General features: G+C 41.3%; 1 protein-coding gene across 1 annotated transcript in view; it reads right to left on the bottom strand.

The window, feature by feature from the left end:
* PSMB7 (proteasome 20S subunit beta 7) overlaps positions 1 to 19,417 on the bottom strand; it is a 57,677-nt gene extending 38,260 nt beyond the window's left edge. Inside the window, exons 1-5 of the mRNA XM_045563115.1 lie at positions 19,309 to 19,417; positions 18,775 to 18,868; positions 17,291 to 17,388; positions 15,890 to 16,030; positions 11,317 to 11,432 (exon numbers count right to left, since the gene is read on the bottom strand). Coding sequence (XP_045419071.1) covers positions 11,317 to 11,432; positions 15,890 to 16,030; positions 17,291 to 17,388; positions 18,775 to 18,868; positions 19,309 to 19,370 — 511 coding nt within the window. The 5' untranslated portion in view covers positions 19,371 to 19,417. The remainder of the gene's footprint in view (positions 1 to 11,316; positions 11,433 to 15,889; positions 16,031 to 17,290; positions 17,389 to 18,774; positions 18,869 to 19,308) is intronic.
* Between the last annotated feature and the right edge of the window lie 1,213 nt (positions 19,418 to 20,630).

Raw genomic sequence — 20,630 nt, 5'->3', positions numbered from 1 at the left:
TTCAAAATTTCTTCTCTCAAAGTCATGAAGTTGTGAGAGGCAGCAGGAAATGGATTCCTACTGCTTTTCCTCAAATCAATTTAACCAGATCTTCTCAGGAAAAAAGCTGCTCCTTCTGCTAAAGAGTGGTCCGTTTTAAGCACCCAAGGACCTGTTTGCCACCATGGCCTGCCAAAGCGTAAGATGTATGCAGCGATAAAAGAGTCACACACAGAACTTTCTAATCCATCAGTGTCAGCTCTCCCTGACAGAGTGCTTACTCACACTTGCTCATCGTTAGGCAACTGGCCACTCATCCTGGATAAAATTTGGTGCCTTCCACAGACCTACAGATTGGGATCATTTTTCACTCCATTCCTGCCTACAAGGCCTAGTCTCCTGGTATTGGTGCTTGCTCCGGAGGCCAACAATGCCAATGTGTGAAGAGCTGATTTATGAATATAAAACAATGCTGGTGCCAGGGGACCATATTCAGCCACTAGAGAGCAGTGGTGCACCTCTCACTGCTCAGTGAGACTGAGCCGCAGACTTTAAATGGTTTAATTGTATGCATGCATTTCATTATAAGTCTTGGCCAAAAGCTTCCAGGCAAGGCAAGGCAAGCTATCAGACAGTTCTTGCATCGCTTGCTGAAATCCAGATTTGTCCTTTGTCAGCATAAACAGTTTAATTTGATGTTTTCACTCCTGAGTAAGCACTGAGTATTACATTTAAACCCCTCATGAGGGGGAAGAATGCTTCCTTTTCATCAGCAAATGTACCTCAATGTCAAAGTCTACCTTTTATTCCCAATGAATTAAAATATTCCATTTAATATACTTAAAAATGTACTTTTAGAGCATCCAACATTTTTACTCCAAAACTAATTCCTCAAAAAAGACAGTTTCTTTTCTAAATGAAATGTAGTGGAAGAAGAGTTAAATTTTACTCTAATGATTTAAAACACCACTTGAAGGGAATAGGGATTCTTCTTCTAACCGTAACGTCTCACTGACCTGACAGGTTATGAACACTTATTCTTAAGGAAAGACTAACAATCAGGGGCATCTGGGCCTAAAATGTGAAAGGTTTTATTTTATTAATGCATTTTAATGAAATGCCACAAGGTATGGAGAGAAAACTGTTCTCCTTAAAACACAGGCATCACCTAACCCTCTATTTACAGGATAAGGTGGAGGATGAAAATTACCTCAAAATATGCCTGTCTTAGCCACATGGCCCTGCCTGCCAGGAACAGCAGCCCTCGCTCGCGCTCTGCTGAGCGCAGGGCACACGCTGCACCCTCCTGCTGTAGCAGCTCAAGGCAGTTCGAGCCCATGGGTCTCTCAAAGCAATCCTTTACTACGGTCCACAATGCAAAACACCTTCCCAAATTGCAGGGCATTCTGCTTTGTATGCTTTTTCTACGTTTTCATGTCTCTCAGAACCCTCAAGGACAAAAGGACCATAGATTTTAATAATTTATAAAGTACACCTAAGTTTAATCATAAGTAAAGGTTTATCTTGTTCATAGAGCTTGTCAGCAAACAAGACATCCTATTTAGTGGAAAAAAACATGCAGCTACATATATTTTCTCATTTTTAATTCACCTGTGGACTAGATGGTATTATCTCCATTTTTATGGATGCAAAAAAGGTAAGTTCAGAGAGGTGAAGGAGCCTACCCAAAGTCACACAGCTAGTAATAATGGCAGAGTGGGACTCTGAACCCAGGTCTGATTGAAAGCAAATCCCTCATTCTACGAACTACACAGTAGAAAGTCTTCTGATGCATAAAATGACTTTCCACTCAGTCCAACCTGTAAGGAAGTAAAAGACATCTCATAGGTTACGAGACTATAAAGGCACTTTTCTTTAGCAGGGGCAATTCTGGCCCAATTCTGAAGCAAGAGCAGGCAAAGATGAGTTATGGTTACCCTCACTCTCTCTGAAGTGGGGGTTAAAACCAAAAACTTAAAACTGTGAGCATTTCACTTAACTATTCTGAAAAGTACTCTGACAAGGGCTTTGCTTGACTAAGAACTGAACTCAAATCAAAAGACTTCATGGTAAAATGTCAGAGCAGAGAAAAAAAGAGGAAAAACACCCTATACATTAATTCAATACCTCATCATTTTCCCTATAAGAGACTTTTTTTTAACACAGGAAGTCCAATCTAATTAGAATAGATTAAGAGCTGGCAAGGGCTGACTGTATTACATTCCCTGTAACAGCATAATGAATTTTAAAAGTAAACATTTTCTCATTTCCTGATATAATGGCACCATCTATTGGCTTAGTACCACCTTTGCAGCAACCAAGAAGCAAGATGCATTAATTCAGCTTTCGTGGGCTTTTGGTTCCCAATTGTTTTATTCCCAGCACTCCGTAACAGCATAAATTTTAAGATATAAAATCCATGCACTGCACATTTTAAAAATCTAAAATGCATCTAACTTACATTAATCAAAGCAAGAAAAAGTGCCAGAGAAATCTTAGTACACAGAACTTCGTGCACAGAAAATGCACTGGCACTAAAATGATCACAACACCATGCACTAAACATCTACCATGTGCTACAAAGATTTTTATGTATGGTATCTCACTTCATCCTCATACATTTCCATAGGACAGTTCTTCGAGCCACCATTTTACAGAAGAAGAAATCAATGCTCACAGTCAAACAGCAACATGAATGCTGGATTTGAGGTCTGACCCCAGTTTGACTCTAAAAGCCAGCTTTTTCCACTAAGCCACAACTGAGAGCAACACATGCAACATAAAAAGCACACGGTGGCCGGTATGGTGCCTCACACCTGTAATCCCTGTACTTTGGAGGCCGAGGAGGGTGGATCACTTGAAGCCAGGAGTTCGAAACCAGCCTGAGCAACACAGCAAGACCCCCCGTCTATAAAAATAAAATTAAAAAATTAGCCAGGAGCAGTGGCTGCACCTGTACTCCCAGCTACTTGGGAGGGTGAGGCAAGGGGCCCACTTGGGCCAGGTGTCTGAGGTTGCAGTAAACTATGATCATGCCACAGCACCCCCACCTGGGCAACAAAGCAAGACCCTGTCTCTAAAAATAAATAAATAGTAAAAAGTGCACTGTGATTTACAGAGCATGTTCACACACAACATGGCATTTCAGCATCCTAATAACCCCGTAACCTTCCCAAGGGAAAAAAAAAATTAGCTTCCTGCTAGAAATAGGGGGCGTGAGGTTCCAGAGATTAGGTGAGTAGGCTCTGGCAGACCACTGCTAGATCGAAGCCAGGGCTTCTGTCTTTTTCTAGGATTCTAAGTTATACTTCAGGTGGTTACAGGAAAGCCTGGTCTAGGCAGTTACTGCCCGTATGGACAAAGCTCCCACCAGAATGGGGTTTCCTGGACCAGCACAGTTCCTACCTTTCCCAGCCCCCGGTGCACAGCGAGCAGGAGCACAGACACAATCCAGTACTGACCAGACACAGGCTTCTGGAGCCTCCTATACATAGTCAATCACACAGCTGACCCTTGTGCAGGAAAACGAACTTCCAGCAACACCACAGCTATGAAGTCCACATATATGTCCTCCGAGGAGGTTTTTATGAAGGCCTATGAACTAAATACAGCTGCTGCTAAATTCACACCTGACCTAAGAGTTGCAAATGAATATGGAAGAAACATTTGCCATCTTGACGCGCACTAATTTAATCCAGTGCAGAGTAACTTTCAAAATCAAGTCAGGGGGAGATATCCAACTGTTGACACAAAGGCTGCATGTTAGTGTAAACATGCAGAGAAAACGGCAAGACAGAAGTTCCTATCAATGTTCCAAAGTTCCAACTTAATTGTAAGATTCCTTTGCCGCAAGGTGAGATACCCGTTAGGTTTACCTCTCTATCCTGCATCTTTCTAACCGCTCACAGGCCCTGCAGACTGGGACTTAGTAGGTGCATTGCAGTAATTAGGAAACAGTATAACCAGTTTATCTGGAGATAGAATTTTACCTGGATGGCCCTGGCAGTGACCCCACACCTTCCCTAATGGTGCATACCAATGTTTATTCCTTAAGTTAGTATTCCTAAATTGTCCAAGGACCTCATTTCCAGGAATGTCATGCTTGAAATTTTATTCATGTTAATTCTCTATGTGGATAAGCAGACAAAAACAAAAGTTTTACATACCCTGCCAACACTGCTACGAGGAACACTGCCAAACTAATAGCAAGATGGTCCCCAAGCTTCTTCTGACACTACTTCAGTTTGCCTAATAAAGGAAAGCTGGCAGGTTCAAAGAATAAGCTAATTAATCTGAGAATAAACCCACATTTTGTCTATACAAAAAATTATTAAAACCCCTCCCCCCCAATAAAGGAAAGTCAGAGACTCTTGCCCAGCTTTCAAAAATCACACTAATCGATCACCAGCAGTCTCTTCCAAATTAGGCTCTTCAAAAAGAAGTAAGTAAATGAAACCTAAGGAGACCTTTTTCTTCTTTGAGAATGGACCAAATCACACTTGGCCTAGACCACATGTCACATTAGACGGGCGAGGGGAGGGGGGAAAATCACAGAAACTGAGGTTTCCATCCCAACTCATGTGCTTCCTTACTGTGTGACCTTGGCAAGTAACCTCTCTGAGCCTCAGTTTCCTCATCTGTAAGACAGGGATGCTAGCACCCACCTCATGGTGTTATGAAGATTAAATCAGTAAGCATCTCACAACTGTCGATGGTGCTGCCGCTGGACAAACATTGCTAACATTATGTCCATGACGAAAGTTTTAGGGCAGAAGCTGTCCAAGGGCCACACCACATGCAGTTTGATACATTAGTCTTCCAAGTAAACCCTCAGGAAGGCCAGCCCTCGTGGAGGCTCCTGGACCCAGTGCTCAATGCAGAGCGAGCTGCCTCCACAAGTTAAAGAGGAGCAAGACAAGACAGGTGTCTTCTATTCAATGTAAATTGAGAGTAGCCTTCAGGCACCTGGCTGGTCGCCAATACAGGCCCGTGCGTAGACAAAATGTAGACACCCTTGTCTTATGGGTAATTTGTAGCTTCCAGCTCTTACTGTCAAATCACTCAGGAAAAAAAAAAATTAATTTCAAAGTTTTGCTTTTATTTTTAATAAAAAACTTATAATTTAACTAAAACATGAGAATTCAGATGGACTATTCATTTTCTCATTTAAGCTACACTGATGGAAAGCTGCAGTCCCACAGTGAATGTTAATATTCCATGGGAGCATTTCATTTAGGAAGACCTTCTATAGCCCGTTCCTTACCTCCTCCAGGGGAAGGGAGAGGGGGAAGGGGGAAAGGGGGAAGGAGGGAAGAAAAGACAAAACAACAACAAAACTCCAAGCCAGATTAGGAAGAAAGGCAGCCCTACACAGCTACCACCACAGGGAACAATGGCTAAAAGAAACTAAAAGAATGACAGAGACAAAAGCCCAGGGCAGTACAAAACCCCATTTTACATTCTCTGTAAAGGGCTCCTCTTCACAATGGACTTGGATTGGAAAGAAACAAAACGTAAAAATCATGTTGTCTTGGGGTAACAGAATTGTGGATAATTTTTTTTTAATTTCCTTTGATGCAATAAAGCTGTTTCAATAAATAGCGCTTTTAACATACAAGATAGAAAATCTACACATTGAGAGCAACTGAAATACAAAAAACAAACAAATGCCCTTCGGGAATTTGTATGAATATTTTTAGTATTCAAAAGCAAGGCTCAATAGCTTAATGAAGTAACATCTATAAAATGATAAAATCCCAGCAGCTGTGTTGTACTGGGGCTTGCTTGAGATGGAAGACAAGAGTTCAAATCCCAGCTTTGCCACTTACAGGTTGAGTGATACAAGGTAAGCTGCTAAGTAGCTAAGCTTCACGTTTCTTGTAAGTAAAAAAGCAATAATAGCCTATCTTCCATAGAATTTTAACTAAAAAAAAATGATGTGACAGCAACCAGCAGAGTCTGGCACAGAGACGCTCTCTATATATGCTTCAAATTTAAAATAATACTAAGTTTTAACCAAGAAAAAAAAAAACTTGTCACAGATACAACACTTTTTGCTATTCTCCTACAGCCAAAGTGGGGCCACACAAACAGAATACAATCTAAACGAACTCTATTCTAGGGATATTGTACACCATTGGTTCACAAACAATGAACGGCAGCTAAGATTTCTAAACACTAGGTTTCAGACATTCTTTGGCACAATTTAGAGAATCTGAAAATTAACTTACCATCAAATACTCACTGAGTCACACAGGACTCTACTAGACAGACTCTACTCTCAGAGACCTCAAAATTTTGCAGAGGCAGGAGCGACAAGGGCTGGGGAAAGCAGAGTTTGGACAAGGCTAGAGTCCTGGAACCCAGCTTCACACTTGGGAGGGACTTGCAAATTCAGCCTGGGGCAGCCAGCAGCCAGTGGGGGCGGCTTCGGGCTGCCCCAGGGTGAGGAGGGGAACACTCCAGGCAAAAAGGGCATTTCTGAAAGAACGCAGTAGGCAGGAGTGGGCTGTTAAAAAGTCTGTTCAGGGGAGGACAAGGGGCTGTTGCCACAGAGGCCCAGGGTGCAAGTGGAGGAGGAACAGGAAATGAGACAGGAAAAAGGGCCTACAGCCCCACTGGAAAGGGAGGTGGCCCCAGGTGCAGGAGTTACTGTAACATCCCCACCAAGAGCCAGCAAGGGGCTGGCGCTGAGGAAGGACAGGAAAGAATGGTGACAGAGACCCAGGATGTGGCCTAAAGGTTAGTTAGCTGGATTATGAGTGCTCTCTGTAATGACAGCAGCCATGTCCACAGCCTCAACATTTCTGGCCAGGGTGCAAGCTCCCTCCCTGGCCCAGACACCTCACATCCACGCTTTCTACACTGCCTGCCTGCTCCTTCTAACAAGCAAATCTAATCTTCTCATTTCCAGCTGGAAAACACTAGCTGGGAACCTCCAGGACAAAATCAAAACCGCTTGGCCTGCATCACCTGGCCCCTCTCCGGCCTGGCATTCCAGCGTCGCCTCTGCCCCATGCTCCACACTCCCCAACGTCCATTGCTCTTCCACCCTCCCCTTCTTTGTTTCTGCTGTGCTCCCTGCCGGGACCCCTTCCCCTCATCCCCACACACCGCTCCTGCCATGCCCATCCAGCAACCTCTGGCCTGGCAGTTCCTGGACCACACCAAGCCTCTGTGCACCACAGAGCCTGAAGTCTCTCTCTCCCTTGGGGGAAGGGGGCGGGCCAGCTAATGCCTGCTCCTCAGTCAGGTCTCAGCTTAAGTGTTACTTCCTCCTGCCTTTCACCTACCAGCCTGGCAAAAATGCTCAGCTTGGTGAGGTTGAGAGAGAAAGGCAGCCTCATTTTCTCTGGTGGGGGTATAAACTAGTGCCACCGTTTTGGAAGGTGATTTGGCAATAGCTCTCCAAAGGTCAAATGCACTGGATGGCGGACTAGCTGTCACTTTTTTGGGCTGCCCCAGCAGCTGTACTTCCTTCCTATGTTTGGGGAACTCAGCGAGCACAAGAGAGGGAGGCTGCGCTTCTCCAATCAGAAGCACCCAGCCTTCCTTATGAGGAACTCTGGGGTGAAGGGAATGACAGGAAGACTTTGTTCTAAGGCAGCCAGGGTCCAGTAGCAGCTGTACCAGCAGTGCAGATGGAGGTTCCTGTACTCACCTCTAATGGCCTGTTCTAAAGCATGATTTTTCACACTGTTCTTGGCCCCAAACCCAGTTCTTGCCCTCCCAGCTATGTTGTACCCCACCTGCTATCCTTTAAAAAAAAAAAAAATCCCTCTTTTCCTTAAATTATCCACTGCTTGCAACAGAGAATTCTAACCAATACATGCATATACCCTAATCCAGAAATGCCATTACCAGGAATTTATCTAAATAAAGTACATATTTACACAAGTAGACCAAGATACATACGTCGCAAAAATCTGAAAACCAAAATATCCATCAATAGGAGAATGGGTCAGGTAAGTCACGGTATAGTCATATAATGCCATTCTATACAGCTTGTTATTACAGAAATTACATGTACTACATATGCTGATACAAAAATCTCTTTAGAGTAAGTTAGTAGTAAGGGAAGAATACCAGTATAGCATGACCTCATTTGTCATCCCTTTTTAAAAGGGACAGACATATGAGACAGGACATACAGATGCATCAAAATATTTTCTGGAAAAAATACAAACAACTTTAACAGTGGTTACTTTAGAGGAGGGATATGAAATAAAGACTTTTCTATGATAGTACTTTGTCCCACTAGAACGTTTTGTCATGTTCACAAATTACTTTTATTAGAAAATGTTTTAATGTCACTTTCTCAGAAAGGACCTTCCCAACCCATCATCCACATACTCCTATTCTCTATTACTGTTCTTTTCCTCTAGGGCACTTATGGCAACGCATTCTTTTAAGTGACTGTGTAATGCTGTCTCCGCCACGAGGCTCTAGCGCTGAGGCAGGCGCTGTGCTGGCCAACCCTATATTCCCAGCGCCCGGCACCAGCACTGGTGGTGCTAAGGAAACAGCTGATAAATGAAGGGATCGAATTCTCCTTTTAAGACTCAGCTCAAGGAAGTAAAGCTTCTCCTAAAGCCCCCCAGTTTAAATGTGACCACTTCTCCCTTGGACCCCTACAGCCCTTGTCAGTCTACACATGTCTCCCCCAATAGACTGAGTATCTTCAGGCAAAGACCCTCGTATTCACGTCTCCCTAGGCTGCCTGCTACAGTGCCTTTACACAGAAGGCACTCAATAAACAGCTGATAAATGAATGGATGAAACAAACAAAACCTGACAGCAACTTACTCATGTATTAAAATCAGATGCTACCGATGTCTTGTTCTTCTTAATCTGGTCTTTTAGGATAACAAAACTAGACTGTGTGGAGTAAGTGGTTTCTAAACTCAAGTGTCCTGTAGACCCATCACCCTGAACTCAAACTAGACTTGGAGAGACAGATCACTGTTAGCCAGGACAAAGAAACGATTGCAGAAGTGAAATAAGCAGACACAAAAATGCTTGACTATTCACTTTCAACAGCTTTTCCTAATTCAGCTTTATGCTCAAAGGACAAATTAATACAGTTCAAACAAAAGAGAAACCAATTCAGTTATCCCATTGTAAAAATGAAATTGCTTGGTATCAATGTTAAATTTCCTAAATTTGATGATTTTCTCAAGGTGATGTAAGAGAACATCCTAAAGGATTCAGAGGCAAAGGGTCTGCTATACACTCTCAAATGGTTACACATACCAAAAAACAATACTAGTAACAATAATAATGTGTATGTGTAAGACAGAGCTAACACGATAAAACATTAACTATTGACAAATCAGTAAAGGGTATAAGAGTGTTGTTCGTTGTACATTACTGTTACTTTTTTTGCAAGCTTGAAATTTTTTAAGTAAAAAAAGAAATGAAACTACTTAATAGAAAAGGTTATTCTACCTTTACTACTATTTAAAGGTATCAGATAGGGAGAAATAAAAATAAGATTTTGATGGAGATAAATATATTTGAATAAAGCAATTCAGAACAATTCCAAAATTGCCCTAAGTATCTTCGTTTTAAAATAATTACAAAGATTCATCCATATGCTATCTGGGGGTAAATCATTCTCCCCAACAAAAAGGAAAATCTGCTATACAAAAACCTAAGAGCCTAGATAACACAATGGAATAGCAAAGTCTCAAACTGGCAATTTCCAAAATAACTCAAGGCAGCAGTTGTCCTACAGAAAATGTAAGAGGTAGACGACAGCTGGAAAAACACCAGCTAGACACAACCTGTTCAAATTTCTGGACCTACACAATTTGACCCAGAAAAATAACATAAATGTTAGAACTTCAAAATCCCGAGTTGGAACCCATTCTGCTAAGTGAAGTAACCCAAGAATGGAAAAATAAGCACCACATGTACTCACCATCAAATTGGTTTCACTGATCATCACCTAAGGGAATAACACTAACTGGGTGTCGGGCAGATGTGGGGGGGGAGGGGAGGGGTGTATACCTACATAATGAGTGTGATGCACATTGTCTGGAGAATGGACACGCTTGAAGCTCTGACTGGGGTGGGGGTGGCGGGGCAAGGGTAATATATGTAATCTAAACTTTTGTACCCCCATAATATGCTGAACTAATAAAAAAAATTAAAAAAAGAACTTGAAAATCCCAATTCTTCTAAATATAGTTTTATCACCTTTTTTTAAGTCATTAAAAAAAGATTCTCCTATCTAGCAGTTAGAGCTAAAACACAAATGTAAAAAGCTGGTGTGAAAAAAGTAACTACTATTTACTGGCCAGGCACTACAGCAGATGTTGTATATAAATTATTTTCAATCATTACAATAACCTGGTGTGGTAGGTATTGTTGCTACCATTTCACAGGTGAGGAAATCAAGGTCAGACAGGAATCAAATGCTCATGATCCCTCAGAGATTATGAGGTAAGGCAGGACCCTGGTCACTATAGCTAAAAAAAAAAAAAAAAAAAAAAAAAAAAACCAACTCTATGTATGTACCAGGCATGTTTCCAGCTGAGGCCTCCACTCTAGCTTTCCAGCTGCCTGGAAGCTCCTCCAATCAAATCTCGCCTTTCTATTTAGAGACCCACCCCAACCTTTCTACTCAACACTGCAATCCACTGCTGCCCATCATTCCCAGATCCCCTTACCATAGGCAATTTATTTTAACTTTTTATTTTGAGATCATTGTAAATTCACATGCAGATGTAAAAAACAATAAACAGAATTTCCATATGCCTTGGACCCAGTTTCCTCCAAAGACAGTATCTTGTGTAACTGCAGTACAATATCACCTGGATTATATTTTTCTCCTAGTGTCACTTCCTAATACAGGTTCATAATCCCTTATCCAAAATGCTTAGGACCAGAAATGTTTCAAATTTCAGATTTTTTCAGATTTTGGAATATTTGGTTTATACTTACCTGGTTCAGCAGCCCTAATCCAAAAATCCAAAATCAGAAATGCACCAGTGAGCATCATACGGGCACTCAGAAAGTTTTGGATTTTGGAGCATTTCAGACTAGGGATACTCATCCTGTATAAATAAATTTTTATAGTTTTCTATTGTTTACCTCCACTAAAAGATAAACTCCTCATGAGCAGGAATCTTCATAGAAATTTTGTTCACTGCTATATACCAAGCACCTAGAACAGGGCCTAATCCATAATAAGAATGCAATAAATTATTCGTTGAATAAATCAAAGCACTGTATTGCACCCCCTCCTCTAACAGGAAACAGACCAGCTCTTCAAGAGACCATCTTGGTAAAAAATAAGAGGATTCTGAAACATCAGGGAAACATCACACTTACCCATGGTGACATAAGGCAACTTATCAGTTGATCCGTGAGGATAGATGCTGTAGAGGTGAGGTCCAGTAACATCTACTCCCCCTAAAACTAGGGCTGCGCCTATGTAACCTTGATACCTGGTGATCAAAGCATGCATAAGGAAAAAACATGAGTCTACATAGCATCAGTAACTTAACCAAAAGTTTTTCTTACACTGTTTCATTAATGGGTTATTGTTTTGATGGGAACAAAAGGAGGAAGGGAACTAATATTAGATAAACATCTGCTATCAGCCAGTATAAACTGTAAATTGTGTGAGGCACTCCACATAACTCTTTTCAGCTCAGCCTCACAGCTCCCTTTAAAAAGGGCATTATTATTCCCATTTCAGAGAAGAGAAAACCAATTCAGAGACATTAAGTACTCACCCCGTGTCTCAGAGCCAACTTTGGCTTACTCCAAAGATTATTAGCACCATTCCCCTCACACCTCTCTGTGATCCGCAGATAAGCTACCATCAAAGTTGACAATGAGGAATTGCTTAGCTCAAGCTATTACTCAGCTGTTCAAATTACCAAGCTCATCACAGCCTCAACAGGAAAATGGCTTGTGTCAAAACACCTTTTCCTTTGAATAAATCCACAAAATTATAATCAAAGATAGGAGTTCATTCAGGGAGGTAAATAATGAAATAACCCATGATAACCTATAAAAACCACTGCTATTGCCCACAGGATAAAACTACACCTCTTCAGAACTTCAAAAGGAATACATTTTCCACTCCACCCTACCTCTGCCTGATTGTGCACATATCTGTTCCTTTGGAGCCTCTTAGCTGGTTGGTTTCAAATTTTTCTTTTCTTTTTTTTTTTTTTTTTTTTTTGAGGCAAGGTCTTGCTCTGTGGCCCAGGCTAGAGTGAGGTGGCACAATCATAGCTCACCGCAACCTCAAACCCCTGGGTTCAACTGACTCTCCTGCCTCAGCCTTCCAAGGAGCCAGAACTACAGGCACACACCACCATGCCGCCCGGCTAATTTTTTTAATCTTTTGTATAGATGGGGTCTCACTACTGCCCAGGCTGGTCTCCAACTTCTGGCCTTAAGCAATCCTCCCCCCTTGGCCTCCCAAAGTGCTATGATTACTGACTTGGCCTAGTTTTCCATTTCTATAGACTCTTTTCTCTGTAGTTAGTACAGCTTTTTACCATTAGAATTGCTATGCTAGATAAACATGCTTTTTAAAAGTTCTCCACTGTGAGCCTTTAGCTCTTTGGGAAGAATAATGAAACACATTTCTAGTGTCTCAATTTTTTACAGTGACTATATATTACTTTTATAATTTTAAAGAGTTTTTTTCATTTTGAAATGCCTTGACATGAAAACTATTCAAGAAGTACAGCTAGGTGAAAAGACTAGGCTGTATTCTAAGACAGTCTGGAACAGTTTCTATAGTCTACACAACTATAATCCCATTTCTATAAATAGGGGAGAGGGTTCCACAATTTTATTTAATTTTCTAGAGGGGTCTGTGACCCATATAAGTTTAAGAACCATTGATCAATATAATTCTTGGTACTATCATAGTATATCACTCTGTGGATGTATTACAATTTAACCAATTTTTAAGCATTAACCATACTGCCTATTTTAATGTGTTTAAGGTATTACTAGGTATTCTATGAACCCTTTGGAACATAGAATCTTTGGGTACTTGAGTGATTAATTCCTTGGGCTATATTCTAGAATAGATTCCTAGAAGTGGAATTGCTGGGTCAAAGGTACGCCCAGTTAACATTTTCATACATATTGCCAAAATTGTCCTTGAGAAAGACTGGACTAACTTGTACTATGACCAAGAGTACATGAGAAAATGTAGCATGATTTTTAATGATTTCATTTCAAAATATGTATTATTAAACTTATCTTAAAAATCTTGAAGAGTGTATAATAATCTGTTAGTACTAACTGCTATGGTAGGAATCCAGATAGTTTTATATTTTTTTCTTTTTGTTTGTCTTCCAGATTTTTTTTTTTTTTTACTATGAACACGTACTAGTAATATAAAATGAAAGGAGGAAGAGAAGAACTTAAAAGACAAAAGACTGGAATTTTATAGACCAAACCAAAATAGTGACTGTCCATTAATGGCAAAATTTTTGTTCTTTGGGCTTTTCAATATTTTCCAAATTTTCTACAATGAATGTATATTATTTTTATAAGAAAAAAGCTATAATTAATATAAAGAGCCTCTAGATATTCAAATAACAGTTTCCATAATACAGAACAGTATTTCACTAAGATTTCTATTGAACTCAGCAAGGAAGCTCCATGCTCAAAGGAACAAATATTACTCTTCTACATCTAGCCATCATACCTGTAGAATAAAGGTACTGCCTCAATAAGGGAAAAGAGGTCCATTACTATGTATCAGACACTATTTTCTCACTGACTCACATACAAAGAAACGGGTCATTCAGGAAAAAAAGTACAGTAATAGCAAGAAGAATACCCACTCCTTTTCAGACTCTGAATTTCATAGGGATCCAACTTTGCACCAGGCACTGTACTAGACAATGTTGTAGCCTTACTTCTTCATTTCTTTCCTCCTCAAAAAAAAAAAACAGGTCAGAGAGACAGAAACTTATCTTCCTGTTACTGAGAAAGAAACTGGCTAAGAAAGGTGAGGTAAACCGCCTAAAGTCAAAAAGCCGTCTGTGCTGGAGATGGGACTTAAACCAAAGTTCTAAATTCCCAACCTTTCTGTCCTAACACCACTCTGATTCATTTTAGGTAACTCACCAAAAATGTCACAGAACATAAAGAACTATAACTATATTGGTTTAAATTTTTAAATGTTCCTCTCAAAACTGATAAAATTTAACTTTTACAAAATATGCTAAACTAAAAACGAGGAAACACTGAAAAAGAGAATTTAGAACTTCTAAAATATTCTAAAGAGATTAACAGAAACATCTACTAGATTTTGCCAAACGCTTTAAAACAACCTTGCAAAGAATCTTGAAATATTGTATATGTAATGCACCACACAAGCCACCAGAGGGAGCTTTGCATTAAAAATTAAAATCCATAAATGTCTTCAAAATCTCATCAATAGGTGTGCTTTAACAAGTTCTATGCACACTGTACTGGAAGAATTTGTTTGGTTGGCAATAAGTCCCCTATAATTACGTACACAAACACATGGAAATCACTGACGTAAGAGCTCAGCACAGCCAGAGCAGGAACTGGGTAGGCTTCCTGCCCATACAACTCTAAGCCTTGGTCTCATCTATAAAATGGGAACTCTACCACTGGCCTCAAACCTCAGATACACTACTGAGAGCCTAGGGGCCATGCTAGACACATGGATGAGGACCTGCAAATTCTCAGGAAGGCAAGGGCCACGGAGGAAACAACAAAAGTGAGCCAGACAGGGACTATGACACGTGGAGCACGTGCTCCCACTTCTAAAGTGACATCCATCCACCAGTTCCAGAAGATTACTGCCACATGTTATCTGCCCTCTAAGTTTTTTCAAAAGAAGCCAGAAATTCAGACTTTTAATTCACATCTCCCAATCTATAATTATTGACTGCATTTTTTTAAAAAACGCCATGTGACCCAAATCAATTTCTCTACAGGCCAGTGGCCTATGAGCCACCAATTTACAATCTTTACTTGCTATTCATGCTCCCCTTTAATTCTCACAGGAACCCCTAGGGGCAGGTATCATTAGACCATTCTACATAAAAGGAAAGAGGAAAATATTTGTTAAAAGTAAGACAGGTTACAAAAGAAGCAGCCAGTATTCCAATCCACACCTAAAAAGGCCCAGGCTATTTCTGGGCTATTACTGCCTCTCTTATGAGCAGCAAATGAGAAAATTGACTTGTAATTTGAAACTGTCAGGACTTATACAAACATAAAGTAATGATGCAATTATTAAAATAGAAAAAGAAACAAAACTACTAATATGAATTGTCTGCGGAAGTCAGCAGAGAGTGAAAGCTGACTTTGCCTGAGCAAGTTACCACACCTTTTTAAGCCTCAATTTGTTCACTTATAAACAGAAGATGGTACCTGCCCCTATCTCAGAGTTAAAAGGATAATATTGAAAGGATAATATGAGATCATGCACAAATCACTTTAGCATAGGCCTTAGAAGACAGTAAGACATAGGTTGATTAGTATTGAAATAATCACACCCACTCACAGCCAACTACAAATATCACTTCTCATTTCATTGTTTGTAGGTGAAGGGAGGGTAGTTTCTACAAGACAAACTCAAAGTTTCCTCCAGCTCTAATTTTCTTACCATGAGCAAAAAAGTTCCTCTTACCCAGTAATAACCCTATGCTTCAGGAAATGACTCAACTGGCCAATTGTGATTTATTCATGAACAAAAATCAAACCGCATAAATTCAAATGCACTATCAAAAGCCTCATAAAATTAAAATGGCTTTTTAACAACAATTGATTTCTGGAACAAACCGTCTATTTCTGAATGCTTTGTCTCTAGCTTCCAGACTTTCTTTGGCTGAAAATCTAAGATAGGAGAAAAGATGCTACAGACATCCCTGTCCTGGAACCTTACCTGAAAAGCATCTGCTTCAGCATCCGATTGGCTGTCACAACTCTGGGAAGACGGCCAGTAGAGAGGGAGTGGAGCTCCAAGTTGGAAGAAATGAGCTGAGTTGTCATGTCTGTGTCTGCAGCTGTCCCAGCACCACAACAACTGAAAAATACAATTAGCAACTTAGCTGAAATTCAGTTACCAGACGGCTCAATTAAAAGTGGAGCTTTTTGGATAACTTCCACGAAGTGCAGGTACACAGAGAGATGTTTTGAGTGTATCTACACTGTAATTGCTCTGTTTAACCAATCTTAAATAAACATAAAACTGGAAATATGTACCTAATTATATGCAAATATATTCTCTATGGACTAATGGGACATTTTAAATCATTGGTTTCTGTGCCCCTACCACAGTGTGCATTTTACTAATCCTACAAATATATTCAAGTTGTACAAAAGAACCAGGTGTGTTAAGAGCCTTGCAATTCAACATCTACCAAGTATTTAAAACCAGATACCAGTCATTACACTAAGCAACTAGGAATAAAGAAAATACAGCACAGTCCCTGTGCTTAATTTCAAAATTGAGTGAAGGACACAAGAGTAGACAAAATTTATAATACACGGTATAATACAACACAGCAGCACAGGTACAAAATGCTATGGGAAACTACGAGAGAGAAACTAAAGCTGATCATTAAGAAAAGGTTTCATATAAGCTAGATTTGGAAAACTAGAAATACTCTCTAAGCAGAGAAAAGAGAAGAGCACTTTCTAAGCAGAGAGGCTGCCATAAGCAAAGGTGAAATAGCTTGGAGAGGAGGGAAACAGGAATAGAAATATGAGGAAAATAGGGACAGTCCAGGAATAACAGAAGCATGGGTGGTGGCAACTGAAAAAGAGGCTGAAAGCTAAGCTTTTTGTGTGATAGCGCAAGGCTTTAAATATCATGCTACAGAATTTCAATTTTATCCTGCAAGTAGTGTGGAAATGTGAAAAGTTTCTCAAAAAGCTTTTAAAGAGGAAAGGAACATAATTAGATCTGTGTTTTGCAAAATCCGATATGGCAGAAAAATGAACAACAGGATGCAGAAGAAAGGCAGAGGGGCCAATTAAACAACTGTAATAGTCTAGCTGGGAAAAAAAGAACCTGAACTAAGGCCTCAGCAGAGGGAAGAATAGCAGAGAAAGGATTCAAGAGGCACAGAGAAAGCACAACTAGCTGCCAAGTAAATTGGAGTCTGAAGCAAAGAGAGGACTTGAGGATGACCAGCTTAGGTGGCAGGTGGATAGAAAAGCCATTTAAGGGAGAAAGAAAATACAGGTTGAACAACAGGTTTTAATGAAGAGCACAGTAAGTTCAATTTTAGCCCTGACAGGTTTGAAAATATAAGAGCTATTCACACTAATCAATACTTACTAAATATTAGGAGATATGAAGTGTATTTTTGAACAGTTCTTATCAGCAACAACCATCCCTTCAGTTGCCCTCGTGTCTGCTCCAAGAACTATGCCATCCTATTAATCAAAAAAAATTTTTTAACAATTTTACATATATAAACCACAGCTCTCCATTGCAGTTTAGGGAAAACAATGTTGGGCCATTCCCTGCTCCCCCAATCCCATTCCCTGCTCCCTCAATCCCATATCCCCAACCAAAACTTCTACCAAAAATATTGTGCTACACTTTCAGAATTCAAAAATAGGCTTCCTAATAAATGATACTGGTTGAATCCTAAGTAAGTGGTAAGAATTATCATCCCATTTTCAAATGAGGCTCACAATTTCGGTGAATCCTTACACATCACAGAACTAATCTGGGAAAATCCTGGATTAAGACCCAGAAATATTTCCATTAAAATAGCCACTACTGCCAATTTCTTTTTAAAATGTATCATTCTTTGGCCGGGCTCGGTGGCTCACGCCTGTAATCCTAGCACTCTGGGAGGCCGAGGCGGATGGATCACTCGAGGTCGGGAGTTCGAGACCAGCCTGAGCAGGAGCGAGACCCCGTCTCTACTGAAAATAGAAAGAAATTATCTGGCCAACTAAAATATATATAGAAAAAAAAAAAATTAGCCGGGCATGGTGGCGCATGCCTGTAGTCCCAGCTACTCGGGAGGCTTAGGCAGAAGGATCGCTGGAGCCCAGGAGTTTGAGGTTGCTGCGAGCTAGGCTGACGCCACAGCACTCTAGCCTGGGCAACAGGGTGAGACTCTGTCTCCAAAAAAAAAAAAAAATACAACGTATCACTCCTCACCTGTAACAATACACTATTTCTTTTGACCTTTATAACGATCTAAGGCAGGAGTTATTATTTCCATTTGATGGACAGTGAAGGTGTAGCTGTGAGAAGGAAAGGTGAGCTGCCCAAAATTAAAAGCAGCATAAAAGCCACATGGTTAGACAGCTGTGTCTAAATCTTGTTCTCTCCCATTACATCACCGGGCTCCTAAAGTAGTACTTAAGCAAATCGGTCTCCTGTCAAAAACTCTGCAAAGCTAGGAAAGAACATAAACTGTTGATAAGCGCACAAAACCTCCAGACAACAGCTGTCACTCCTAAAAGACTTTCTTCTTCTAATGTACTCTGTAGCAGCGATCCCCAACCTTTTTGACACCAGGGAAGGAGGACCGGAGGGGTGGGGGCTGGAGCTCAGGCAGTGATGCCAGCTATGCAGGGCACCTGTAAATACAGATGAAGCTTCGCCGCTAGGTCGCCTGGGGCTCAGCGCCTGCTGTGCACCCCGTTTCCTAACAGGCCACGGATGGTACTGGTCCGGGGACCACAGCTCTATAGCATTTGCTTTTCCAGACCGAGCTAGGAGAGACAAAGGAAGCCAAGTGTTCTTCTGGTTCCAGTCGCCAGTTCAGTCTATGCTGCTCTTAACCTGTCCCAGCTTACCTTATAGACCACCCCAGCGATGGTCGTGCCAGTTTTCCGGGCCTTTGGAAGCTTGTACCCCTTCCTTGCAAAATCGGCTTCTAAGATAGCATTTCTGAGAGCAAATAAAAAAATAAAATGTTAAAAGGCAAAACCACATTGTGCTGTACTGTCACGAAGAGTGCCTAAGAGGGAATGCAGTTAAAGAAAAACTACTATTTGTTTTCACGCCCATCTGTTCACTAAACCCTCCCACCATCAGCACTGCTGTCCCGTTTTCCAGCGAAGAGTCTCGCACAAGGGTCGCGACTCGCCTAAGCAGATAAAGACGGACTGTGTCGGGGTGCGCTGGGAAGCTGGGAGCGCAGACCCGCCCTCAAGAGAAACCCACGTTCAGGCCTTCATTCCCCTTAGTCACACCGGCCACGGGTCGCAGACCGCAGGCCCTGCCGCCCTCCCTTTGCTCGAACTATCCAGATCAGGCCGCGGCCCAGCAGCGACCCCCGGCACCACACTCTCACTCCGCCCTGAATCCAGCCCCAGGCATGGCCGCACCTGCGGCAGTTATCAAACGAGAAACCTCCAACCGGTCGCTCATACACCGACACAGCCGCCATCTTCCCAAGAATGCACTTCCGGGTCTGGGGCGGGAACAAACAAAAGGAGCCCAGCACTTCCGGCGCCGCCGGCTACTGGGACTGAAGGGGCGGGGCAAACTCTGCGCTAGGGCTATTGATCTTAGAGTTCCGGGTTCCTGGAGAGGTTCCTGAGATGTTTGGAGTATATCGCCCCAAGTGGCATGGAGGGGAAACTGACGCCCGGAACCGGGAAAGGACTTGTCCAAGGTGGATGCACCAGCGACCAGGTCTCCTGCCGCTCAGACTGGACCTGTCTCTGCCGTTAATTGGGCTCTGCGGTGCTTTGGAGACAGACGTACCCAAGTCCCAGGCACAGCCTCACCACCTCCTCGCATTGAGCAAGTCCTTTTAACTCTAAATCTATTTCCTCCACTGGAAAATGGAGATAACACCTACCTCAAAAGGCTGCTGTGAAATGGCCAATAAGCACAAGAAAAGATGCTCAACATCATTAGTCAATAGGGAAATGCAAATCAAAACGACAGTGAGATACCACTTCCCACCCACTAGGATGGCTATAGTCAAAAAGACAGACGATCCCAAGTGTTGGCGAGAATGTGGAGAAAATGGAACCCTCATACATGGCTGGTGGGAAAGCAAAATTGTGCAGCTGCTCCAGGAAAAAATGTGGCCATTCCCCTAAAAAGAGTATCTGTACTCAGTATATACCCAAGAGAATTGAAAACATATGTTCACAAAAACTGGTACAAAAAGGTGCATAGCAGCATTATTTATGATAGCCAAATAGTGGAAACAACCCAAATGTCCATCAATTGCTGAATGGATACGTGAAGTGTGGTAAATCCATACAACAGAATATTGTTCAGCCATAAAAAGGAATGGAGTACAGATACATGCTACAAGGATGAGCCCTAGGAGCATTATGCTAAGGGAAAGAGGACAGGCACTACTGTATGATTCCATTTATATGATGTGTCATTAATAGGCAAATCCATAGAAACAGAAAGATTAGTGGTTGCTAAGGGCTGGTGGAGAAGAAAGAATGGGGATTGACTGTTTAATGGGTACAGAGTTTGGGGGGATGATGAAAATGTTCTGAAATTACATAGTGGTAATGGTTGCACAGCTTTATGAATATACTAAAAATCACTGAATTTCCCACTTTAAAATGGTTTAAATGGTGAGTTTTATGTGAATTTTATCTCAATCTTAAGGCTACTGTGAGTATTAAAGATTGTACATTGACAGCATCTATCCTGGCACATAGCAGCTTCTTAC

The sequence above is a fragment of the Lemur catta genome, chromosome 10 (genome assembly GCF_020740605.2).
Source record: "Lemur catta isolate mLemCat1 chromosome 10, mLemCat1.pri, whole genome shotgun sequence".
In the NCBI taxonomy this organism is placed as follows: Eukaryota; Metazoa; Chordata; class Mammalia; order Primates; family Lemuridae; genus Lemur; species Lemur catta.
The sequence above is the reverse complement of the archived record's forward strand: the minus strand, read 5'-3'. Positions and strand labels throughout refer to the sequence as shown.